The 25,570-nt window shown below is 57.2% G+C and overlaps 1 protein-coding gene across 3 annotated transcripts; it reads right to left on the bottom strand.

Moving 5' to 3' along the window:
• Nucleotides 1-692: 692 nt before the first annotated feature.
• Nucleotides 693-25,562, bottom strand: ACACB (acetyl-CoA carboxylase beta). 3 transcript variants are annotated; one of them, XM_082066428.1, is made up of 53 exons: nucleotides 25,425-25,562; nucleotides 24,405-25,012; nucleotides 21,055-21,187; nucleotides 20,476-20,614; nucleotides 20,089-20,198; nucleotides 19,829-19,910; nucleotides 19,271-19,369; nucleotides 18,871-18,980; nucleotides 18,549-18,659; nucleotides 18,156-18,365; nucleotides 17,738-17,908; nucleotides 17,286-17,447; nucleotides 17,024-17,187; nucleotides 16,430-16,580; nucleotides 16,247-16,350; nucleotides 15,516-15,597; nucleotides 14,857-15,002; nucleotides 14,630-14,780; nucleotides 14,344-14,478; nucleotides 13,935-14,081; nucleotides 13,249-13,437; nucleotides 12,796-12,896; nucleotides 12,623-12,711; nucleotides 12,418-12,542; nucleotides 12,190-12,303; nucleotides 11,998-12,111; nucleotides 11,524-11,613; nucleotides 11,305-11,423; nucleotides 11,054-11,191; nucleotides 10,630-10,729; nucleotides 10,431-10,538; nucleotides 10,183-10,239; nucleotides 9,740-9,781; nucleotides 9,451-9,666; nucleotides 9,223-9,378; nucleotides 8,753-8,956; nucleotides 8,052-8,207; nucleotides 7,551-7,673; nucleotides 7,075-7,344; nucleotides 6,648-6,745; nucleotides 6,361-6,481; nucleotides 6,163-6,273; nucleotides 5,504-5,647; nucleotides 5,300-5,420; nucleotides 5,048-5,144; nucleotides 4,762-4,858; nucleotides 4,379-4,514; nucleotides 3,914-4,091; nucleotides 3,354-3,466; nucleotides 2,641-2,795; nucleotides 2,245-2,415; nucleotides 1,492-1,628; nucleotides 693-1,364 (listed from the first exon to the last, which is right to left on the bottom strand). In XM_082066428.1, exons 2-53 carry the CDS (start codon nucleotides 25,001-25,003, stop codon nucleotides 1,238-1,240), a joined length of 7,323 nt encoding a protein of 2,440 aa, XP_081922554.1. In that variant the 5' UTR covers nucleotides 25,004-25,012; nucleotides 25,425-25,562; the 3' UTR covers nucleotides 693-1,237. The 3 variants fall into 3 exon arrangements, with proteins under 3 accessions (XP_081922554.1, XP_081922555.1, XP_081922556.1); XM_082066429.1 differs by lacking the exons at nucleotides 24,405-25,012; nucleotides 25,425-25,562 and adding an exon at nucleotides 22,369-22,483; XM_082066430.1 differs by lacking the exons at nucleotides 24,405-25,012; nucleotides 25,425-25,562 and adding an exon at nucleotides 22,363-22,383.
• Nucleotides 25,563-25,570: the final 8 nt, after the last annotated feature.

Here is a 25,570-nt window from a genome sequence, read left to right as displayed (position 1 = left end):
AAACAGGGCTCACGAAAAACCTCAGTGAGAACTGCGCTTGCTTTATTAGCAGTGGTTTGGCTCCCACACGGGGACCACCAGGACCCCCTTCCCTGACAACGTGCAGTGACACCTTCTAAACCAGAAATCATCTCATAACCCCCTCAGCCACCCCGCCCCAGGACAGGGACACGTCCCCACAGAGCCTGGGACACCGAGGTGTCCGACCCCCCCCACCATGCCAACACCAGCACTGTGCTGGAACCAGGTGTCCCACCTTCGTCGTGCCTCCCCCTTTGCGAGCCAAAGCTAAACCCGTGCTGGTGAAATGAGGCAGCCACAAGGCCAGAGGCACTGGAAAAATTCACGTGTTCAAATTTCCCCTCCATGAACCAAGCGGATCAAAGGCCACTCAAGCAGCAAGGTGCAGGTCCGAGCAGATGGAGAGCTCACCCTGGCTCCTGGGCTTCAACCAGAGCCGTGTCCTCCCTCCTCTCCATCCTCCGCAGGAGCTGCAGGCTGAAAACACCCAAAGGAGCTGAGGCCAGAAAAGACACGAGACAGGAGAGAGGAACAGTCGGGTCAGCCAAACCGTGGTGGATCCGTTGATGTTCTTGTTGCAACAGCTCCCAGCACGACTCACAATGGCTTTTCTGACTCATTGTCACATCTACTGATCGCTACCCAGCAAGGGGAAGGATGAGAAAAACTGCTCTTCACAGGTCCCTGAGTTTATTTTAAAATATCAGTCTGAGACTGCTTCTTAAGCAAGGTTTACATTTCCTTGTGCCGGTGTGGGCTCGGCCTCAGCACGGCCGTACGGGGACCTGCTCCTTTGTCCTGCTCCTCTGCAGTGCCCAGTCCAGTCGGTTTGTACCTGCAGCTCCGTCCAGTCTCATGAGACATCTCTGACACTGGTGCTTGTTTCAAAGATTAAGGCCAGGACAACTAAAACACAGTAAAAGATTAAAATCAACTTCTGCACCAGGTCCAGACTTGTCTTGGGCCAAGTTTTTCTTCTGTCGAGCTGCCCCTATGACGAGCACCCCCAGCGCCAGAGGGAAGGGCATGGATGACAAGACCATCTTCATGGCTTAAAATACAAACACTGGCATCCTTTATTTAGGCACAGGAGTAAGAGTCCCAGTTTGAGGGCTGAGGAACCGGGTGGGGAGGTGAGGTCTGGCCTCTGAGCAGCAGCGTGTCCCCGTGTCCCTCCTGCCCCATGGCAATTGCACCGCACGCCGTGGCCGCTGGCTCAGGACGGGCTGTCATTGTCCACCGTCGACAGGAGCCGAGCGAGCTGGGCCTTCTGTGTGCTGGTGATGTGCTGAGCCATCTGCATGATGCAGTCCATGGCCACCTCGGGGTTGGCTTGGACCAAGCTGCAAGGTGGAGGGGAGAGCGCAGCTGCCCCAGGGGCCGAAGCAAAAACCGCCTCGTCTCCACCACTCCCATCCCCAACCCAGGGACAGCATCGCCCTTCCCATCCCAGCTCCTGCAGCCGCTCACCTGCGGATGTGCTTGACCACATAGTCCCGCTTCAAGTACTTGATGTTCTCCCAGATGGCTGACTTGGTGCCTTCGTCCTCCTGCATGTGCTTCTTCAGCCACTCCACCACCACCTGGTTGTTGTCCCAGAGGTAGCCCTGGGGACAGCAGCACCGTGTTGGGGGGTGCTGCTGCCCATGCAGCCTGAGCCCCCAGTTCTGCTGTGGCCTTGGGTTTTTTCCTCCCATGGCACAACCAGATGATGGGATTTGTCCTCTCAGTCCTGCTCATACGGCACAGCACGGCACACTCCCCCACTCCCAGGTAACAGCCACTGGAAAAGGTTCAGCCTGGAAACTGAAACTGGGGAAAGCTTTGTGGACTTTTAAAATGCAAAAAGGCAAAATGTTTTTCCTTTGCACGCTCTCTCTTCCCAGTCCAGCAAGCACAGGACCCGCCTGGTGAAGTGCATGTCAGCTCAAATACAAGCACCCCAATCTTACTTCTGCCCTGGAAAGCCCTGTCTGATGGCAGAAAATGCTTATTTGGGGGTCACCTTGCAACCACTGAACCTCAGCATCCAACTGACATCACCCAATTTGAAGACACAGCCGCAGCCTCAGGGCGGCACAGGCTGCAGAATGGTGATTTGCATCGCATGTTTAAACCCTCAGGGAGGCACCAAAGAAATAGCTGAGCAGCAGGAGAGTGAGGTGACAGTCCTCGGGACCCCCCAGCCACAGGGACACCTCAGGAAGCTGGGGCTGGGGGTACCTTGGCAGCTCCTTCTGTCTCCATGAACCAGCGGCGCAGCATGGACTGGATGTGCATGTGGCTCAGCTCGCTGTTGGCCTTCAGCACCTCCACCTTCACCTCCTCCTCCAGCAGCAGCCGGCGCAGCCGCCAGTAGAGGAAGGAGCGAGCGCTCTTCCACTCCAGGATGTCCTGCAGAAGTGGAAGCAGAGCCCAGGTTTTTCTTGGCAGAAAGGAGCTGATGTGCAGCGACCGCTCGCTGCCAGCTTGTGCTGGTGGGTTTGAGGGCAGTTCTGCTGGCTGGAGCGGGGAGCAGCACCCAGGGCAGGAACAGCACGCTGAGCTGCAGCCCCAACCCCCGGGAGCGGACTTTGTTTGTGCTGTCACTGCAAACCCCTCGTGCTGTGTCCCGCTCACCGTGATGACGCCTTTCTCCTGCATGCGGCCTGGGGTGTCGTGCAGGTCAGCGAAGCGCACGGCCACCTGGTAGTACACGGGCAGCAGCAACTCCTCCCGGGCCTTCAGCTGCTTCTCCAGCTCCGTGCGCTGCCCCTCGGACAGCTCGGGGGTCCCTGTGGGACACACTGTGCTGAGCAGCGCCCCCAGCCCTGTGATGGGGCTCCCTAGGCCACCCCGGGGTCTGGGCTCTGCTCAGGGCTCCTACATCAGCCAAGAAATGGGTCACCCACTATCATGTCCCTTTGCTGTGGTATATCCACACCCCAGCCCAGAGCTGGGGGACTGTGTTTTAGCAGAGTAGTGGCTTGGGGAAAAGGACCTCTCGGCACAGCCCACCAGCCGCTGCAGGCAGGAGCAATCCCAAGGCGACAGGAGATGCAGGGCACTAAAGAGCCTCTGTGCAACTCTGTAACGATTACGTGTTGTCTCATTTAGGCACTGATTCACTGTGGCCAACCCCATCCTTCACCTCAAAGCATGGGAGCAAAATCAAGCACCTTCCCCAGGAGATGCAAGTAAAAGTACCACCACATCCCCTCAGCAGGCTCCACCATCAGAAAATTAATTGAGAATTTTCACAGAGGAACACTAAGGGATTTCCTGCTGGTTGCAGCCATGGTGTTTGAGCCCCATGTTTTAACTTACCACAAGACAGAACGCCTTTCTCTTACCCAGCTGTTCAACGAGCCTGGCATAGATCGCATCTATCCTTCTCATGGTCTTCACCAAATCTTTCTTCCTGAACTTGATCTCCACCGTTCCTCCAGGCTCCAAAATGCCTCCCCTGGAAGGAAAGTTTGGTAAAGCAGGGACTGGTCTGCACAGGAGAATAAATCCTGGGACAAAACATCCAGGTGACTCTTTCTTCCAAGAGGTAGGGAGAGAAACAACCTAAAAGGATTTTGTGTCCAGTCTGGGAATTTCATCTGTCCTCCTATTCCTTACAGCTTGTTCCAATGTGCATTAATTCAGGTGAGAAAAAATGCCTCCTGCCCCCAGAAGCACATTTGACTTGCACACAAACTTTGCTGGATGCAGGTATCCCCAAGGAGACACTTGCCACGTTGCTCTGTAAGAGCCCTGAAACTTTTAGCTGGTGGCTTTGATTAACCAAAGGGTAAAAAATACACATCTCAAGCACCCAGAGGTCCCTACCAGCAGGACTGTGACTCTGCAGACCCCATGCACCAGGTCTCATTTCTCTGCACGTGGGCTGATTTTGGACGCTGACCTGCTCTCCTTGTCTGCGTAGAGCTCCACATACAGGGGGTTGATGGTGGAGTCGATGACCACCCAGGAGCCGCCCCGCAGCTCCGCGTGCGGTGGGATATAGACCAGGACAGGCTGCTTAAAATCCCGGAGGCTATCAACAATGAAGGCGCCAAACTTCAGCATTTCGTTGTACATGTCTGAAAACCAATGGGACTCAGTGACCGGGTGCCCTGACTGCTGTGGGCCAGGCTATTGCCCCTTCCCTCCTCCCGCAATACCAAAGCCACCTTCTCCACTGGAGACACCAAACGAGGCCACCAAAGCCAGGCCAGCCTGAAGCCCCCGAACCCTGGGACCCTGGTCCTGGCAGTGCCCCATCACCCCCCCAGCCCAATCCCACATCCTGGAGCGGCATGGGCAGGACCTGGGTCATCCTGCAAGCTGGGGGGTGACAGGAGTGCCTGGGCACCCTGAGCATGGGTACCTTTCATGCCGCTGGAGAAACCTCGCCAGTTGGCAAAGATCATCAGCGGGAGATGCTCCCGGTTGAAGTCCCGAATAGCCTGGGCTGTTTTAAAAGCCGAGTCCGGAAACCAGACCTGCCCAGCCTGCTGGATTATCTGGAAAAGACATTGAGCGGCAGCGCTGAGACTGGTGTGGGTGCTTTCCAGCACAATGCACCGGTAGGTTGGCAGCACACGGTGTGAAAGAGCTGAAAGAAAACAAACTGTCCGAGCAGCCTTGATTTCACCAGTCTTTAAGAAAAATCAAGACATGCCGAAGCATCACACTGAGCTTATTTCCTGCTCTCCCCGCTCCAGCCTCCTCCCGGCTGCCACTGAGCCGCACTAAGGTCTCCCCACGCACCTGTGCTTCTGAGTCAGGGTTGGCAGGGTCCGCAGGGATTGTCACCTCCACAGGGCGGGTCTCAACAGCAATGACACCCACCGGCAGACCTCCGAGCCTGTGGTGAGGCAGGTCGGCCTCAGCAGAGCCCAGCTCCCCTCCACACTGCAGCCCAGCACACCAGAGGGCTGCTCCCCCCAGCACCCCAAAAGCAGTGCCATGGGCAGGGCTCACGTGCGCTTGGCCGCACACGGGCTCCCCGCATTGCTCACTGCCCCAGGGCTCCAGCCCTTGCTCCTGGTAGTACCTTGCTCTGCCGACCACGACTGTCTGAGCCCACGGCCTCATGATCTCCAAGAAGCTGCCCTGGTCAAAGAAGCCGCTCTGCCAGGTCCCCTTGAGAGCTGCAGAGCACATAGAAAGGCAAAGTGAGAGCTGAAGGGCTCCCTGTGCACCAACCCACAGCAAAAAGCACCTTTTGCATTGGGATGGCGAGGTATGCAGCCACAAGATGTGTCTGAGAGCGTGGCTGGAAAGGTCTTGGGCTGCCCTCACTTACTCGGATGGGGTCTCCCTGCCAGCATCCACCTGGGGTCGTAGGGGACTTTGGAAGGGACAAAATCGATTTCTCTTTCGATGGGGTCGCTTACGGCCACGACAGGCACTGGGCTCCGGTTATCCTGCAAGGGAGAGCCACGAAGGACAGGTCAGCAGCCAGGTATGGGGTAATGCCCCAGGCCACCATCCTGCAGCACCCTCTCACCTTGGGGATGTACGAGAGCCACTGCAGGATGGTGTAGACACCCTCGAAGTCATCCGGGACAGTGACGTGGGAAACACCGTTGTTGTGCATGATCTGCACGCCTCCCAACTGGTTATTTGATGTGTAAACTTCACGTCCTAACACCTGGGCAGAATCATTAACAGAAACACAGGTCAGACTCTGCAACACACGAGCTGCTCCTCCCTATTTGTTAAGTCCAACCTCTGTGCAGGCATGTTCCCTCTGGTTTGAGGCTGAATTTACTCCTGTCTACCAGGCTGATGTTAAAGGAAAGGGATCCTGCTTTAGACAAGTGCTTCAGTTTAGGTAAGCAGGTTTCAAATCAGCTCAGACCAGTGCGACTCTGCCCAGAGATGGGTCCTGCCCCTGGGATCAGAGCTGAACAGTCCCCATGGCAGCTCTGTCATCCCACCCAGCCCTAGGAGCGATGCACCATGAACTGGCCCCTCAAAAAACACCAAATAGCTGGGGGGGGCATTCTGGTGATTCTCAGTTGCAGTTCCCCCACGTCCCCTCCAGACAGGTCCCATGAGGTGACACGCAAGGAACTGCCACCTCTTCCCATGTGACAGGGAAGGAGCCCATGCACATGGCGTGAGGGACAGTGTCAGGGAGGACACGCAGCCGGAGCTCGGTACCTTATTGAGAGCCGTGACACCGGTAAGGATGATGTGGGAGTTCTCCACCTGGATGACGCGCTGGCCCAGCCTCACCAGGTACGCACCGATCCCGATGGCACGACAGGTCACCTGGGCACACACAGGGACACAAGGGGGGACCTTAAAATCAAGTAGGAGAGGGGGGAGGCCAGAGCAGGGGCAGGCCTGCGGTTGTACCATGCTGATGGTCACTATTTCATCGTAAGCGCGAGAGGATTCTCCGGCAATGGTACCAGCAGCTTGCAGGTTTTCTACCCCAAATCCATTGTCCTGCCCGATGATGTCCAGGAGAACATACCTGCGGGAAAGCAGAGCCATGGGGATGTGGACAGGACAGAGTAATGTGCTCACTTGCACGATGTGACTGGCAGGATCCTGAGCCAGATATGGGAGCTGCGTCCTGGCAGGGACAGAGGGCAGGGCTTGGGGTGGCTCCGTGCACCCCATGGGGCAGCGGGGCTCACCTGGACTCCCCCTCTTCCTCCACGTGCTCACAGTGCACCGAGTTCATGGCGCTGATCCTTGTGTAGTCCTGGGGAGTCAGGTACAGGTACTTGAACCCCTGAAAATCAAGAGGAGGAGGATGAGTTGTGGAGATCCCCATGCACACACTCAGGTGCATGGACACGGCCCCTCTCCAAACCCAACCCAAATTCCCCCATGCATCAGGAGCTGCTCAGGGACCAGGGCTGGGCAGCGCAGCCAGCCAGCACTGCCACCTTTATCTCCACGCTGCTGGGGAATGTGAAGGGAAATGTCCCTGTGGCTCTGGGTGCAGGTGTGGACTTACTCCTCAGCACTGATCCCACACTTTTATCTCCCAGTTTAGCTCTGGTCTTTCCTCAAATCAGTCCTCCCTGTTTTCTGTGATGGTAGAAGGTGCCCACACACCTTGTAGGGGTCCGCAGGGTCCACCCAGGCCACCTGGAACATGTGCTTTATCTCATCAGCAAAGCCGATGCGGGCACCGCTGTTGGCGGCGATGTAGATGCGGGGGATGCCTTCGGCCCGTGCCAGCTCTGAGGCACGTAGGAAGACCAGATCCTCCTCCGGTCCAAAGGAGCCGATCTGGTGTGTGATGTCGTTGCAGATGAGCACAATGTCGCGGCCTTTCGGATACTCGGGGGTCTTCAGCTTCATTTTAAAAGCCACCATCCCCACCTGCCCCAAAACAGCACAAGGTCACAGGGTAGGCTCCTCCAGCGAAACAGGGTCTGAGCTGCAGATTGCATGAACCAACAGAAAAAACGCTTGAGGAGCATCTACTGGGCTTTAAACACAGCTGGACTGGAGAAGCCACCAGCTATTCCCACGTACCACAGCACAGCTTCCCCCCACCCCGCTCTCTCGCCCCACTCCCCTGCTACCTCATTTCCTCCAGGGACCCTGTTCATCTGCACCAGGTGCCCCTGCGAGTCCAGCACTAGCTCAGTGTACGTCAGGACATCCTGGGGGTACAGCTCCGAGGAGCCCCACAGCTTGAGGAGAGCCTGCAGAGGACACAGGACAAGCTGAAAGCACAGGGCAGCTCAGGGGCTATTGCGAGCACAGACGCACAATCCTGCACAGGATGGGACTTAGGGTGACCGAAACTTGGCGTTGGAGCCCCCATCCTACTGCAGACGTCCCTGTATGAGGCTTTCTGGCTCCCAACCTCTGTGAGTGTAACTACAGCAATTTGCAAGAGCAAGGAATCAGTTTAGAAATGCTTCACATAACTAAAAATGTTAGGGCTTGGGCTCTTTTCTTTCTCTCATTTGCCAGTTGAGGGGAAAAGAGTCTTTTCCCCAGATAGGAATATCCGAGGAGGGTGGGGAAGAAAAGCAAATGCAGTAATTTGGAGCCTCTTTCTGCTCAGCCAGACTCACCTGCCTGATCATCTCCGGGAAATCATACACATAGGTTGTGCCCAACGACTGCGCCTGGAACCGCTTGGCCTGCAGCAGGTCCTTGGTGACATAGGGGGTGTTGATGAGCATCCCGTGCTGTGGCCCTTGCTTGTCCCCGTAGGACTGGAACATGATCTGGAGAGAAGGGCAGAGCATTGGCGGCCACCCCTCGTATGAGCACTGCTGAGCCTTGCCTGGTCAAGGTGCTTGTGCCCATGGCTCTAATAGAACAAACAATGTGATTTTCCACCCTGCTCTTTGCTCTTGAGGGGTCAGAGTGCAACACTGCTGTGCTGCAAGTACCAGCGACACCCCAACACTGACCTTGCATAGATGAGGTTCTTAGGGACATGGGTTAGTGCCAGTGTTGGGTTAATGGTTTGACTCGATGATCTCGAGGGTCTCTTCCAACCAAAATGATTCTATGATTCACCTCCCAGATCAAAAACTGTCCAGCTATGCACCAGCAACACCCCTGGGGCTCAGCGCCATTTTGTGGCAAAGTGTCACCCCAGGATTCCCAACTCAATGCAGCAGAGAGGAGAATGAAGCCAGCCCTGGGAATGGTGCTGCACAGCCCTGGGGACTTTGGGACAGGCCAGCACTGCAGGTGCACAAGGATTTTTGCAGAAATCACCCCAAAGCTTTGCTATAGCTGCTAGCAGCCCGCAGTTACTCACGCTGCCGGTGCCGGGGTCCTTCACCTCCTTGTACAGGCTGATGTCCAGGTAGTAGCCAGACTCGGTGGTGAGGAAGAGGCGGATGGGGATGGCGGCCGTGGTGGGCGTCAGGCGGATGTTGATCTTCACCTCGGCTTGCAGGACCCGCAGCTTCCAGAGGCGGCTGCCATAGCGCATCACCATGGACCGCACCGACTCCTCGATCTGGGCATGGGACAGCACACAGGTGGCTCTGTGGCCCCTGGGGACACCACTGTCCCCACTGCCACAGCAGGAGCAGCTCTGCTGCATCTTGACCCTAAAAAGCCATTTTGGATTTGTTTTGGACAAGCCCCTTCCCTCTATCCATCCCTGGGGGTTGATGCTGCCATCCAGCTTCTCCACTGAGGAAAGGGAAAGACAGTGCCTCACGTCCTCCTGAAGGACACAACAGTGGGACAGAGCGGGAAGCAGGACACGGAGAAACGCACCTTGGAAGGGTCCATGACAACCGTCGGGACAAAATTGAGAAAGATGTGGTTGCAGTCGGTGCGGACAGTGGTGTTGTTGCAGGCCACTTCCAGCTCATCCATCGCCTCCAGGAGCAGCCGCTCGCCCTCGTTCTGCAGGTACTCGAAGGAAGCCTCCTGCGGGGCCCGGGGGGGTTCAGGGGTGGCACTCAAAGCGCACCCACCTCCTCCCACACAGTGCCGCCTTGCCTTGGTGATGAGATCCGAGTGGCGCACGATGGCGCGGATGAAGAAGCGACAGTCAGTGGCCTCAGCACCCGCCTGCACCTTGGCAGCCCCCAGGTAAAGGTGCATCTTGTGGTTGGCGCAGGGAATGGCCGTCAGGTCGAAGTTGCGCATGCGGCTCAGCTCCAGCTGGAAGGCCAGCGCCGGCTCCAGGTGCCGGTAGATTCGATCCTCTGCAAACTGGTGTGGCATCGGGGGGTGAGCAGCTGGACAGACAGCGCTGGACAGACTCTGCTCTGACCCCAGCTCCTACCTCGTCCCTGGCTCTGAACGTGAAAAACTTTGGGAATTCTCTCTAGAGGAAAGCAGAGAGGACAACATGAATAATCCTGGCATGCAGTGGATTTTTCTGTTTTTCCACTCATCCATTAAAAAAAAAAAAACCTTGCAGGCTTCCTCCTCCCCCAAAGGGAAAAAAGCTGGGAGTAATCAATGCCTTTTAAAGGCAACTTAAAGCTATGGAGCAGTCATGCAGGAACCATGAGTTACTGGACACATCGGCAGCATAGAAGATAACACAGGAGATAAATCACTCATTGAATCCCTCATTAATTAATTCCCAGCTCCTGATGCACAGCAGCTACATCCATCACCCAGTTCTACAAGGCACTTACAGATGTTCCTAGGTGTTTAGGGAGGCAGAAGCACAATGTGTCTAAAGTCATTTTGCCCGCTGGCGGCTCAGTCTGCACTCACCTGCTGGGCAATGAGAAACGTGATTCTCCGGAGATCACAGCTGACGAGGATGTTTTTCTACATGGGAACAGAAGACTCCACCAGTCACGAGAGCTTAAACACCTCCCCCGAGGGAGCAAACAAAAGCCAAGCAGCTGCTGTGGGTGCAGCGTTTTGGGGAGCAGTGCGTGGAGATGAGGCAGCGCCTTGGGGTACGGTGCCCTGACTTGCAGGGTCTGCACAAAGGGGGTCCGACCCCAGCAACAGACCTTGGACTGGACAAAGGTTCTCAAGATGGGCACCAGCTTCTCATCTTCCACGTGGTCAGCCGAGTGGAGCGCGACATTCAGGATGTGGATCGGCTCCTCATGGACATTCTGGCAAGAAAACCCTCCAGTCAAACCTGACCAGCAGCACCACTGCCACGCCAGCACCATGTTGGGGGGACAGCAATAGCATCATACCCACCTTGGCATCCTCCTCTTCGTAGATGGTGGCATGTGCCTCGCTGAAGATCACGCCCTCCGAAGGTGGGACAGTGAAGCACGAGATCACTTCGTCGAAGTTCCTGCCCAAATGGTGGGAATGGGGTGACAAGTCAGCACGTCATGCCCACCCCCTGCCTGAGGGGACAGAAGGCAGGGACCTGCCAGGAAAGCTCCTCCCAGGCTCCACATGTACCCAAATGACATGCCATGTCCCCACCAGGTAACTGTTGTACTGAAAACACCCCTCGGCCCTGACCTCCAGCTTCGGGAGGAACAGGAACTGCCCTGAGTGCTGCCCAGCTGCCACCAGCTTTGTCTCTTCCACCCGCTTTTGCTCTCCAACAACTGCAGCGGCACCCAAAAGGTACATGTATGACCGGCCAGGTACATCCCTGCACCCCCACCTCACAAAGTCCTCAAATCTGTTGAAGGCCACCATAGCTCCCATCCGCTGGCTCAGAGGGGAGAAGCCACTGTCCATGAAGAGCTCGGTGCTGTGCCGGGCCAGGTCGGGGTTGGAGATGCTGACAGGGATGGACATCCTGCATGGGGGAGGGAGGGTCCCCATGTTTTGCATGGAACACAGAATACAATCCCAACAGTTCCGCAAAGAGGCCCATGTCCAGGGAGCAGGAAAGGCGTGGGGGCGGCGTACCTGTTTGGGTGGGAGGAGGGCAGCATGAACTGGAACTCCACCACACAGGTGCCATCCGAGAGCTGCCGGTGCTGTAGGCTGTTCAGCTCGTAGGCGATGTACCCACGTCGCACGTACACCTGGGGGTGGGCAGGAGGTACCGCTGTGCCCCTTCATCTCCACACACATCCACACCACCCCCAGAGCTTACGAGCCCACCACAGCTCCCCCAGCCCTCACCTCCAGAGCTGCCATGCGCACCACCTGGTTGCTGTGGTAGAAGAAGACGGGGAGCACATCAAATATGGTGGTTTCTGAGAGGATTAATTTCTGGGGGGAGAAAGCAAAATTTAGTGCAAGGATGAAGTGGGACCCCCTTGTCCCATCACAGAATGGGGGAGGCATGTTCCCTCGACGTGGGGCTGTGTAGGAATGGCCATTGCAGTGTCATGGGACACCCAGCCCACCACAGGGACACCACCAGACCCAGACATGGACCCACACGTCAGTCCCTTGCCAAACGGGGTGAGGAGCAGGGGATTGGTACAGGCAGCAGTGGGGCATACCCCCTCCTCCACTCCATGCAGGCACTGAACCTGCAGCCAGGCTTCAACTGATTTTTTTTGGCTATTTTTAAGACTAAGCCACTTGCAGCCAGACCTCCTCAGCAAAGCCACCAAAATTCCCTCTGCAGAAAAATGAGCAGTTCCCAACCTTCAGGTTTTCAGGGCAATACTCGTGTCCATACATGTCGATAGCAGAGAGCAAGATGGACTCCACCTGGTTGTACCGCAGCTCGTAGGAGGGCAGGTGAGAGGCGATAAGCACCTGCAAAGGGAGAGGCAGCTGGGAGTGTAGGGGACAAGGATGGGGATGGGGACAGGGACAGAGATGGTGCTCGCTGACCTGCCGGGCTCTCAGTGCCACTTTGGAGTGCTCGGTCTTGCTGAGCTGCGTCAGCTCCTGAAGGATGGCTGTCAGCTCCTCCGTCAGTGTGGGGTCACGACCGCAGAGCTGGTCCTGAAATGCACACACAGAGGAGCAGAAAAACGCTGCAGAGCTTGTCTCAGCTGATGGGCTTTTCCCCACCACCAGCCTTTCCTTCTGGTGTCTCAGGCGATGGGCTGTACTCACAATTAACATGGTCACCAGCAGGTTCTTCTTGGCCACTTGGGCATGAGAGAAGATGCTCTCCAGCACAGGGGTCATGTCAGGCTTGCACTTCTCCCGCAGGCTGATGACGCACTTGTCATAATGAGCTGTGAGGCAGAGCATGGTGAGCCCTGCAGACCCCCAGAGAGCCCCACAGACACCTCTGGAGACCCCTCTGTGCCCTCACCATGCTGGAACTGTGTCTCCACTTGCAGGTAGCGCCTTAGCAGGTCCAGCACCACCGCCTTCATGTAGCCCCGGATGCCACTGCGGTACCTGGGGAAGCAGAGAGCCCAGCGTGCTGCGAGGAGGTGGCAGCGATAGGGGGATCAGGAGGGCCAGGGACAGCGTGAGTCTCACCTCTGCACCAGCTGCACCACACTCTGTGTGTTCATGAAGAAGACCTCCCGCTCAGCCTTCCTCTGCAGTGTGGCTGCATGGGTGTCCAGCACGTTGGCAATCTGCGAGGAGAGGACACAGGGTCCGGTGCAGCTCAGGGGCAGTCTGGCCGTAGGGCTGCCAGCTCCCTGGCGGGCCTGGGGACAATGCTGCTGCACGCAGAGCCCTTTGCTTTGTTTTTTGTTTCCCCAAGTGCAAAATGCAAAGTTATAAACATAGAAACGCAAATGTAAAAGCACAAATACAAAAGCATAAGCATAAAAACACAAGCATAAAACCAAATATATTTCCCTCGCTCATTTTATTTTTTATAACATCTCCTGGCAGGACAAATTCAGGCAGAAACTCCTAACTAGCTCTAGCTAAAAAAGAACGGAACGCCCATCTGGGGAGCACAGCCCCTGCACCACTCACCTGCTGGCTGGGGAAGCGGCAGAGCACGGAGGTGATGTTGCTGGCGTACTGCGCCATCACCTTCCGGATCGACTTCTCCACGGACAGGGGAATTCTTCCCGAAATACTCGTCATGATCTCCTGCAGCTCCAGGAGTGGCAGGGAGGGGTCCCGCAGGGTCTTCATCAGCTGTGTCACCCACTCCTTCACCTGTGGGGAGCAGAATCATAGAATTGTTTCGGCTGGAAAAGACCTTTAAGATCATCAAGTCCAACTGTTAACCCACCCCTGGCACTAACCCACGTCCCTGAGAACCTCATCTCAGGTCTGTCCAACCCCTCCAGGGATGGTGACTCCACCACTGCCCTGGGCAGCCTGTTCCAATGCCCCACAGCCCTTTGGGGAAGAAATTGTTCCCATGATCCAACCTCAGCCTCCCCTGGCACAACTTGAGGCCGTTTCCTCTGCTCCTGGTGCTTGTTCCTGGGGAGCAGAGCCCAACCCCCCCTGGCTCCAAGCTCCTTTCAGGCAGCTCAGAGATCAGAAGGTCTCCCCTCAGCTCCTGTTCTCCAGCTGAACCCCCCAGGTCCCTCAGCCGCTCCCATCACACTTGTGCTCCAGAAGTTGGTTCTGCCCACACTCTCCAGCGCTGCCTGTCTTGCCATCACAGCAAACACAAGGTGACAGGGCAGGACACCAGCACCCACCTTGGTACTGAAGTAGGGCTCGGGCAGGCAGTACCCATTCATGACATTGGTGAGGTTCTCCAGTACATTGCGGAGAACCTGGTGCTGCTTCTCACCAGTGATGTGGAGGGTGTGCTGGGCCGGGAGCCCTCCCGTGAATGGCTGCGCCTGGAGAGAGCAGAGAGAGGTGGGCTAGCCTGGGTTCTTGCTGACATGGGATGGAGCCTCCTAAGAGCTGCAGCTGTCCCAGAGAAACCAGCACAACTCCTCCAGTGTCTGCTTTTGGTCAGACACAGAGGAAGCACCTAACACTCACCTTCACGACTCTGCTAGTGTCTCATCATAAAAACAATGCAGAAAAACTGGAGCTGTAGGCATAGTGCTATAGCTGAGACAGGACAGCAGCACGACCAGCCCCCAGTGGACTCACAGGCTTCACTTTGCTGGGATCATCCAGCTCCAGCCGGGCTATGACACAGCCCGCGTCCAGCAGCGTGCCCGGCCGCTTGATGTAGTGCACCCGCCCGGCCTCCTCCACCGCCAGCGTCATGATGATCTTCATCACCTGCATGAGCACAGAGAAACAGTCACCGAGCCAGCAGCGCCCGCATGCTGCAGAGCGACTTGAGCACCGCAGCAGTATTGCTGGGCTCCATCTTTGCCATCCACCAGCGCTGCAGGAATGGGGTTCCACCAGGTTCTTCCGCAAAACTCACCTCAATTTCTGCAAAAACGTCCCCCTGGGCCACGTGGCCACCATCGTCCACTGTGTACTGCAGCAGCTTCCCCGCGGAGGGTGAGCGCAGCACCGTCGGGTCCTTCTCCTTCTCAAAGTCACAGGTTTTGTTGCCTATGGTGATCCGGTACCTCAAGGAGAGGGAAAAGTCTCACCAACCGGCTGCAGGTCAGCGGGGAGGCTGGTGGGGGCCCTCTGGAGAGGTACCTGTCGATCTCCTCCTTCATGTAGGTGGTGTAGCTGTTGCCATCGTAGGAGAGCAGCAGCCCACCATCGTTCAGCCGGTGCACGTCGATCTCTATGTGAGTGTGGTTCATGATGATGACATACATTGTCAGGGACTGGCGAGCAACCTGCGGGCAGCAACAGGGGAGAACCCTCAGTGCAACCCCTCCCAATGTGTCCAACGGCCTTTCCAGGGGCTGGTGGGAAGGACAGGGGTTGAGGATCATCTCCAGTGCAAGGGCCAGTGCAGGAGCAGCATGCTGCCACGGGACGGGGCTGTGCTGTGCAGGGACAGAGGCAGCGACCTCAGGCTGTGCCCGAAGAGCTGGTTCAACACGCAGCTGGTTTAACTCACGGCTCACCTGCTGCTTTCATTGTGAGTAGGGAGTTTTTGCATGAAGTTCAACTAATTGGGTTTGAAAGTAAGAAAAGCATGTCCTTTGTGAAACTCAGGGCAACAAGATGTCTGAAAAAATGTCTGTCTACTTAAAATGAAGTTATTAACCTCACTTTTATGTTGCACATTTTTAAAGGGCAACTTCATATTTATTGCACCTTCCTCCTTCAGGACAGAAGCGCATGCCCCTGTCCCTGTGAGAAGTGCTGCAGCTGGTTCGGGAGGAGCACAGCCCAGCCCTCACCTGGAGAATGTACTTCACACCCTCGTAGATGAGCTCCACGTCCACGATGTTCAGCAAGGAGGCTGCTGGCAGCACCTGCCCCCTGAAACACAGCAGATGGGTCAGGCAGCACAAGTATCGCTCGCCTTGCGCGCCGGCGGGGAGCCAAGTGTGCGAGATGTCAGCAGAGCTGCTGGCGTCGCGCCGCGTGGGCTCTCAGCCGACTGTGGGAGGGCGCGAAGGTGACCGGAGGGGACAAGCATCTGCTTTAAACGACCCACGTGAGCGCCTTGCAAAAATGCATCCGGAGGCAGGCCAGACACTGGCAAAACACGCTCAGATAAGGGCGCAGGGGAGAGCCCCGGCGTCTTCCAAGGCTGGAGGAATAACCTTGACATTCAAGTGCAAAAACAAAAGCAAGCTGCATTCAGCCAAGCCACTTTCCCTTGAAAGCTGTTTTCCCAACTGTGTGAAACTTTTTCCCTTCTCCAGATAAGGCTGCAGCTGAGAAGCTGGAGCTGTGAGTCACAGCAGATACCAGTTTCCCATGCCGTAGCAGTGCCATGGGCGCTGCCTCTGGATTTGAAAAGCTTTTGCAGCAAAAAGGGGAAGGAAGATGGCCCAAGGACAGAAAAACTCAGGTCTCCAGGCTTGCAGGAGCCACACGAGCTGCTGGGAACCACCCTTCAGGACCTGTGACCCCAGCACCCACGGCACGGCCAAGCCCCCACCCTGCAGCCCCCGCTCCGCACCTCTCCAGCGAGTGCAGGAAGTCGGTCATGCACGTCCTGAAGGCAGCGTCCGCCACGTTCAGGGCACCGCAGACAACACCCAGCATCGTGTCTGGCTTCTCTGCCTTGGGGGACAGAAATAACAGGGTTTGGCTCTTACACCAGAAGGGGAGCAGCAACCCCGGGGTGGCCACTGTCCCCCACCTGCACTTTCTCGGCGATCAGGTGGTCCAGCCAGCCAGTGTCTATCTCGTTGTTCTGGAAGCTGTCTGTCTCCAGCAGCTTGATTAGATATTCCACTGTGGTCCGGAAATCCCCACGGATAGACAGCTCTTTCAGAGCAACCACCATGTTCCTTTTAGGGAGCAAAACCCTCCATTAATGACCGATGAGGCATTGCTTGGCTTTCAGCAGAGGAAACCAGGCAACTGAAGGGACCGGGGTGATGAGCTCCCGAGCCCTGGGCACCCTCACGCTTGGATAAAACAGCCCCACAGTCAGCACTGACTGAACAAACACTTAAACACCCAAGAGACTCGTTACATGTTGCCCAACTACAGAACGCTGCTCACTGGCACTAAGCAGGTGCTTAGCAGATCACTACAATGTGTCTTTAAGAACCAGGTTGATGAACTGGAATGGTTACACAACCGCAGTCTTCAGCTTTAGCCAGTCTCTGCAGTCCGAACAAGCTGCTCAGCACAGCAGCAGCATTCTGGTCCTCTCAGATAAAAGCCACTTTTCCCGGCTCATGTTCCCATTGCACATCTTCCCAAGGACACCCCTCTCCACACTCACGAGATGGCTTCCTCCCTGTTCTCTCCCCACGAGAAGCAGTGCCCAAACTGCGAATCAGCAAATTCGTGCAGCCCCCCGGCCGCCGCCACGCTGAAGTACCCCCAGACGTTCTTGCTGCTGCGGAAGTTCAGCTCCTGCACTGTCCCTGAGCTGGGCTTGAAACCCTGAGCAAAGACAGAGCAGAAGACATGGAGAAACCAGGCTGGAGACTCATGTGGAGTCAACAGGGAAAGGTCCCTGAGGGCCTGTCCTGCCGGCTGACCTCCTCAGGGTTCTCACTGGTGATCCGGGCAGCGATGACGTGGCCTCTGGGCACGGGGGTGTTGGTGGGGCTGCGGAAACAGATGGGTGCATCGCCCCAGGGGCTCTCCCCGTACAGCACCCGGATGTCTTTTATCCTGTGCAGGGGGATGCCCATTGCAATCTGCACGAAAAACAAGGACTTTAGCTGGCAGGACAAGGCTTTAGCATCAACATTACAATGGAAAGACACTGCAAAATGGTCTGAATGAAGAGCGAGGGGAAGAGGCACCACACTGCTCCTGGCAGGGAGGCAGAGGCAAAGGAGGGATGCTACCTTGCTTCCACCCACACCCTACACACTGGTATATGCAACATCTTCCCTCTGCCAGGCCCCAGCCCAGCACTTCTCCCTAAATTACAAAACTGCTTCACCTAACACACCTTGCGAAGTCCCCCTGTGCGCTCAGGTACCTGGAGCTGGGCAGCGGGGAGGTTGACATCCACGATCATCTCTGTGCAAGGGTGTTCCACCTGCAGGCGCGGGTTCAGCTCGAGGAAGTGGAAGCTCCCGTCCTCGCTGTACAGGTACTCCACGGTGCCCGCGCTCACGTAACCCACCATCTGGGCCAGGCGGACTGCACACTGCATGAGAGGGTGAAACCATCACGGAGAGTAATGACCGCAGCAGAACCTGGGTGTCCTGAGCGAAACGGCAGCAGTGTCCTTGTATGGATCCAAGGAGACAAGCAGGGCTGGGGCTCCCCACACAGCTCGAGGGCTCCCCCCCTTCCTTAGGAACCTTAGGTGCCAAAAACCACAATAAACCGATCTAGCAACAGACCAGTTTCTCCCTAGAACCCTGTGCTGCTCAAAGACCAGGGCAACCCACCTGCTCCATCACCTCGATGACAGAGGGAGCTGCGATGGTGACAGGTGCCTCCTCGATGATCTTCTGGTGCCTGCGCTGGATAGAGCAGTCACGACCAAAGAGGGAGATGGCGTTGCCGTACTCATCGGCCAGCACCTGCACCTCCAGGTGCCGCGCGTGCTGTGCCAGCTGCATCAGGAAGATGGGGGACCCGGGTGCCTCCGCCTGCACCTGTGGGGAAGGAGAGGGTCGTGCTCCAGCTTCATCCCCCAAAATTCATCCCAGGATGGAGGCAAGTCCTGCAGTGAGCCCAGGTGGGAAGGATGAGACAGCCAGGGTGGGAGCAGGACCCCACCGTGTGCCACAGGATTGGACAAGAACGGGGATAGGAATGGGGGTTCTGGCACGTCTCACCTGCCGGAAACAGGTGCCAAATTCTTCCGCAGCCTCCACTTTTCGGATGCCTTTGCCCCCACCACCTTCTGCTGCCTTGATCATCACTGGGTAGCCAATACTCTTGGCCACCTGAGGAGACAAGGACTGGGGTGACTGACATGCATTGGACCCCAACTCCTCACCCAGCCCCAGCACCATGCAGCCCTGGGCAGGACTGCTCCAAGCAGAAGGAGGAACTTCTGTCACATTCACTGGGAGCCCAAAAGGGCTCCAAAGAGGAATAATGGTAGAAAAGAGACAATGTGGACAAGAGATGAGCTGCCCATGGGCTCAGCTTTACCTCCAGGCCTTCTTCCACATCCTTGATGCAGCCCTGTTCATATGTCTCAAGGGGGATGCTGATTGTTCGCTGGTGCTTCTGCTCCTCCTCAGACCACTGGGCCACCAGACCTGCAAGCACAGCCAGGGCTACAGTCACCACCAGGCTGGCACGGCTGGGATGGCATGGGGAGCTGGGGACCCTGCGGTGGCACGTCATTGCCCGGTTTCCATGCACCCCATCCCAAAAAGCCCTCTGCTCAAGCCAGCAGCCGCTCAGCTGCAATGGGGTCCCTGATATCTGCACCCACCCTGCAGCCAGCTGGGCCAGGGAACCCAACCCTGGCATTTGCTTCTGGGGAGAAGGAGAGGTAGGGAGGAAAGAAACGGGGGACCAGGGAGGGTGCGTAGGAGGCACTTACCGCTCCCGCTCCATGGCAGCGTGGGGATCTGGACGGTCTGAGCCACGATGGTGGAGGCAACTTTGTCCCCTAGTGCCCACATGGCATCACTGGGGGGACCTTGGAAGAGGAAGGGAAGGGGTGAGCTGGGCCACTCTTCCTGTCCCCATTGCACGGATGCTGCAGAAAGCTGCTCCCCACTGAGCTGGCACCTTCAGGCCTTCTGCAAAGAGTAGGCGCATGGGAAACCCCCCCAAACCCACTGCCCTGTTTGGGATGGAGCTTGACCTTTCTCCAAGGGGAAGCTGAGGCTGTCCCCTGGCTGGGCGGCATACGAGGTCTGCTCCCACCCAATGTTCCTCTGTGAATGCTTCATCAGCCTGAGTAAGCATTACAGGGAAAACTCAGAAAACAGCAAGATTCCTGGGAACACTCCAGGAAACCAGCCCAGGGGCTGCTGCACTGCAGGGTGGACATGCCAGACACACGAAACCGGCACTGGCTGGCACGGTGGCCCTGGGGAGTGAGCATGCATGCCCACATCAGCCTGATCCCACTGGGAAGGTGGCGAGACCTTACCTAGGAAAGCTATCCCGTTTTTCTGCAGCAGCTCCGGTAGCTTGTGGTTTTCTGAGGCATGTCCCCAGCCAGCCCACACCGCCTGGCACAAGAGAAGGAGCAGCACAAACTGATACTTCCCTGCACTGGCATCCTCCCATTGCCCACAGCATCGCACCCGGCTCCTCCACACAGAGGGATGTCACCCCATTTCTGAGTGTCCCTTCTGCACCACTCGCTTCCCTCGGCAAAGGGGTGGGAGGCCCGCGAGCCGCTGCTACCTGAACTGGGATCCGTTTGGAAATGTCCACGATCAGCTCCACGTTGGCGTAGTTGTTGTTGTTGGTCCCCCCAGGGACAGGCACATAGTGATCTGCCATCTTGATGTACTCTGAAAGACAGCACATGGGGGTGGTGGGAGTCAGTCCCCTGAGCCGCACCCCACGCACATGCTGCGCCTCGTGCCCCCTCCCCAAACCCTCCATCTCAAGGCTGGAGGGGAGAAAAAGTTACTTACTTCTGGATCTGGCTGCTCAGGAGGAAAATGTGTGACCCCATGCTGTGCAGAGCCGCCCATCCCAGGCAGCAGTACAGGGAGAACAAAAGGGCAGCCCCAGCTCAACCCCATGATGGGGAACACCCTTCACTGGGATGCTTTTAGGAATTACCTGCATTAGCCTTGAGGTCTTCAGGGGTCACCATGACCACGAACCGAACGGCACGCTCATTTCGGAACATCTCGTAGGACCACCGGCGGATGGAGCGCATGCACTTCACAGCAGCGATGCCGTTGTTGGCAATGAGAACCTGAGGGAGATGAGGACGTGGGGTATCAGGCTGGGACCTCTCCTTGCTGCTATGGCTCAGGGCTGGGGCCCGGCCCCGAGGGAGGGCAGTGCAGGTGGTGAGCAGAGCAGAGCAGCTGGTTATAAGTGCTACAAGGAGGCTCCTTAATAGCAGCTTTGATGCCCAGCACTGTGGTAGCAAAGGACGGGACTCTGGCCTTCATTTGTGCCTGCCATGCAAAGCTTCTGCAAGCAGTCCTCATGCAACAGCAGTGTCCGGAGGGTTTCCCTCTTCTGGCCCACAAGCATGGGTGACACTGGGGACAAACAACTCTGGGTCGCCCCAGACTGTCATCAGTCTGAGCCTGAAAGGCACAGGAGACATGAGCAATGCTCAAGGATGCTGCTGTGAAAAGCAACGAGCCACCACCCGGGCAAAGGCAGAGGCATGTGGGGACAGACCTTCTCGATGACTCGGGTGCCCCCGAAGCGGGTGACAAACTCTGCTGGTGAGGCAACGGTGAAGTCCCGCTGCAGATCCATCTTCCTGTGCTCTCGGCCCCTCTTGGCCAGGTGCAGTCCGGACATGCTAGGCCTGCGGTGGGACATGGCAGCCGTCAACGAGCCCACAGTCCGGTGAGCAAACCCTCGGCAGGAGCCACGTGCTGCCGCTGGCTCGGGCTCCCTGGCAGGGTCGGGTCTGCAGGGAGCCCAGCAGCCCGCAGCGGCGGGCACTGAAGACCAGACTGTGCCCCCTCTGCGGATTCTTCCAAGGAAAGCCATAAAAACCTGTCACCCTGCTGACTCACACAGGGAACACTGAGATTCACCTTCCTTGCTACCAGCTCCCTGTTGGGCACCAGGATCTTTCCAGGGACTTTTAACACTCACTGCAACACCACAGAGGAAAACTGGTTTTGGCTGAGTTATATGGGACAAGCAATTTGGGGTCAACAGAGCATGTTTTACAATTACAACACTCCCCTCCACAGCAGCGGTGAGTCCACATTGATTCAAACACTGCAATAAGCAGATTTGCAGCCACAAGGGCTGGACTAAGACTCCACCGTGACAAACAAAAGCCTCAGGGTTTGCATTGCAGGGAGCAGAGAGCTGCTCAGGGTTTTCGGAAGCACACTTGTGTCCGGAGCACTGCAGCACGGCCAGCCCAGCCTGGCTGCAGCTGGAAACGTGCCATGCTTTGCTCCGAGGGCCAAGGAACAGGGAGACTCCTGGGGGGCCAAAACGCAGCACTGAGCACAGACCCTCCCTCCCACTGCTGGGATTGCTACATGCACAAATGCCCCTTGGCAGTGACCAAGGTCTGCAAAGCCCTGCAGCTCCTGGTTCGCACTAAACCCCGTCGCAGAGCTGTGTTTGTCCCTCACAGCCCCGAAGGATGCCACGAGTGAGGGTGGCAGAAGAGGCAACAGGTACACGGGATGGCACAGAGCGTCCCTTTGCCGGTGCCTGTGCAAGGTGATTGCCGGCTCCATCCCCATGGTGCAAGCACCAGATCTCCAAAGAGTGCAGCCAGAGGTGCCCCAACAAGAGCACCCTGAGCTGCAGCAAGGTCACCAAAGAGGGAGCACAGAGAGGGCAGAGCTCTGCAAAAAACCCTGCAAAGACCGTGCTGCATCGCTCCCAGCCTTGGGAATCTCCAAGGACAGCAGCTGCAGCTCCTCGCCAGATCAGACCCCGTCCTGCTGCGCTGCTGGCTCCACCACCCCAAATCCCCTCCCGGGCACACCACACTGCTGCCAGGCTCACCCCTACCATAGTTTTCCACTGAAGCCATTTCCACTCCCTCCGGAGTCTATCCCTTGTTCCACAGCCCATCGTGCATTCCCGAAGCGGGCAGGTTGGAGCGGGCTGCGGGGGCTGACAGACAGACAGGCCAGTCTGTCTGCAGGGCTGTGGCCCCAGTCAAATAAGGTGCCCTCGCGCCTCCCACCCCCTGGCTCGGCCACGGCCGGCGCGGGCAGGCGACCCCCGGCAGCCAGGCACGTGCCTTCCCGTGGCCCTGCCCAGAGTTTTAGGCAACTTTCTATTTTAATTAGCAGGTTCGCATTTCCCCCCCTCATAACTCAGCCAGATTTTGAACTCTTGATTGTTATTCCATCGATGAGCTATAAATAAGCAAAGGAAGAAGGACCAGCCTTCTCCCCTCCAACCCCCCGCAGAATGAGCAGATTTCACACAAATAGCACTTGGCACATTTATTTTAAGGGGAAATGTGTCAAAACCCCGAGAGGTTGGGAAATATCCCAATCTCTCCACGTACTCGGTACTTTCCAAGTAGCAGGAGCCCTGCATTGAGCAGTGTCAGGTTTCTCACACTCCAGTGCATCCCCCGCCTCTCTCCCGCAGCCCCAAGCCTCCTGCAAATCCTACAAACTGCACCAACCACGTCTACAACATGACTCGGGTGGTGATATATAGAAACTCCTCTCATGTTAAAACAGAGATGAGCAGCAGCGATACCCCACCAGCAGCAAGATGCATGAAACAGTCCCAAACACCAGCCAGGCAAGAAGACACCATTGGGCTGTCAAGTTTCATAACACATCCCTGCAGCCAAAGGTCTTTTATTTTTAACCGGGAGCGGAGCAGGCAGGAGGAGACGGGCAGCAGCGCATTGTTTCCAGTTATTTATAAGGGCCGTCAGCCGGGTTTGCACAGGAAACAGCCTGGTACAAGGCAGTGGCAGCAGCGAGCTGCTCTACGGCCACACTTGCCCCAGCGCTGTGCAAAAGTCTCTGCAGAACTGCCCATGGAGCAAAGCTCATGCACTGTTAATCGCAAAACCAGCAAAGAGCTGCTTCTCTGCCTTTAATAATTTATCTGCAGCAGTTGCAAGGGCAGAGAAAGGGCAGGAGCAGCAAACAAGAACCCCGCATAACTCCACACCCCTGGGACGCTGCATTTCCCCATGTGCAATATGAGGAGCACATGAGTGTTCCCCCTGGGGGCTGAAGCAAAGCGCAGGCAGCAGCAGGAGCGGGTCCTTGTGAGATCCAGCCCTGGGGCACAGGGCAGTATTTTCATGTGCAAGTGCATGTGCAGGTGCCCTGTCAAAAGGCTCAGCTCAGCTCGCAGGTTTACACACACCCCAGGAAATGTCCCCAGCGATGCTGATGCACAAAATGTTCACCCATCAGGACAGCGAGCACGTGGCAAATGCCAGAAGCTCCTGCCACTGCCTGAATGCACCATCACCACTACAACCGACCCCAATCTCGTCTTGCCATGCAAGAAAATCTCCGCTCCTCAATGCAACCTCACCCCGTGCCAGCCACAACTGCTGGTGCACCAGCACAGCTTTTCTCAACACCAGCAGACAGTGCAAGAACAGAGAGAAGCAGCAAAATGAGAGAGGAAGATGTGATAAAACGGGAGTCATTGGGCAATTTGGCTGCAGCGCCAGGGATTTCATTCGAAGAATCGCCATGCATGCTAAAAACATTTTCTACCCTGTACTTTGACATCTAAAATTTCTGTAACAGAGCAACCCCTGCCACAGTCCTTGCTGCACTTGTGCACATGGCACTGCTGGCACACAGAGTGCTTGGATATGTCTGTTCTTCCCAGGGTTCTGCCAATAATATTATTATCAGGGTTCTTCATGCAACACCAAGTCAGAAGGGGTAGGACTGGGGCATTGATTTGGGGCTCCAAGGAGCACCCACTCATGCATGCACACCCTGATTTTAACAAAAGGGTCCCTGAGAAACACACCCTCAAAAAGCATCTGCCTGCCCCAAACAAGGTTATTTCTGTTCCACCGCCACTCCTCACCCCACATGTCCTACCTCATGCCGGTGGTGGGCTCCATTGTGGCGGGCACGGCAGGGAGCTCAGCACCTGCCCCGGTGAGGCTGCTGCGCCGGTTGCCCACCCTGAAGGCTGCAGTCACCAGCTCATCATTGAAGGAGTTGTCATCGAAGGAGCCCAGCACCAATTTGGCCAGGGTCGGCCGGCGGAGAGCAGCGGGGTTGTACACCGCGATCTGCTCCTGCTCCCCCGCCACAGACTTGCAGGCTCGTGGTGGTGAGCTGGGGGCCGGGGGGCTCGGCCGTGATGACGGCTTGGCTACGGGGGGACCTGCCGGCTGCTCCGCCGGGGTCTGCTCCATCGTCTCTGCTGGGCTTTGCTCTGGCTTCTCTACCAGGGTCTGCTCCATCTTCTCTGCTGGGGTCTGCTCTGGCATCTCTATCGGGTTCTGCTCTGGCTGCTCCATCGTGTTCTGCTCTGGCTTCTCTATCGGGTTCTGCTCCTCTGGGTTCTGCTCCGGTTTCTCTACTGTGTTCTGCTCCTCCGTGTTCTGCTCCGGCTTCTCCTCCTCCTTGGGCTGCAGGTTGGGCACGTTGGCCCAGATGAGCCGCACCAGCAGCAGGGTGGCCAGCAGCATTCACCTGCCCTGGGAGACGCACGGACACGCTCCATCACGGACAACCCCATCAACCGGTCCGGGGGGCCAGGAGCAGCCCCCAAAACACCCAGACCCTCCTGCAGCGCTCCCCACCCCACAGCCCCCTCCAGCCCCCAGCCAGACCCCTCCAGCTGGGCACCTGCAGGCTCAGCTGGAGCTATTTTGGTATTTTTACTCCCCAAAACAGGAGGGGGCACAGCTCTGCTCGGCCTTCAGGCAGCCCTGAGGGGGCTGAAATGGCCCCCAAGCGTGGCGCTGAGGCCACGGCCAGCTCCTCACAGGTGGGGGGGACTTAAACCGAACCTCAAATCTCAACACGCAGTAACAGCTCGGGGGGGGAAACCGCCGTAGCCCCGCCGTGCCCCCCCCAGCCCCAGCCCCCTCCCGAGGGGCCACTCACCATCGGCGCTGAGCCCTGCGTGTCCCCCCCGCCCCGCCGGCGGCTGCCGGGACAAGCAGCGGCCGCTCCGGGTGGCGCCGATCACGGCCGGTTCCCCGCCCCGGCTGGGCCGCGGTGCCAGGGCCGCGCCGAGGGGGCAGCGCCTG

This window comes from Streptopelia decaocto (assembly GCF_964273445.1).
Source record: "Streptopelia decaocto genome assembly, chromosome: 15".
NCBI classification, from domain to species: domain Eukaryota; kingdom Metazoa; phylum Chordata; class Aves; order Columbiformes; family Columbidae; genus Streptopelia; species Streptopelia decaocto.
This window is presented reverse-complemented; position numbering and strand designations above follow the sequence as displayed.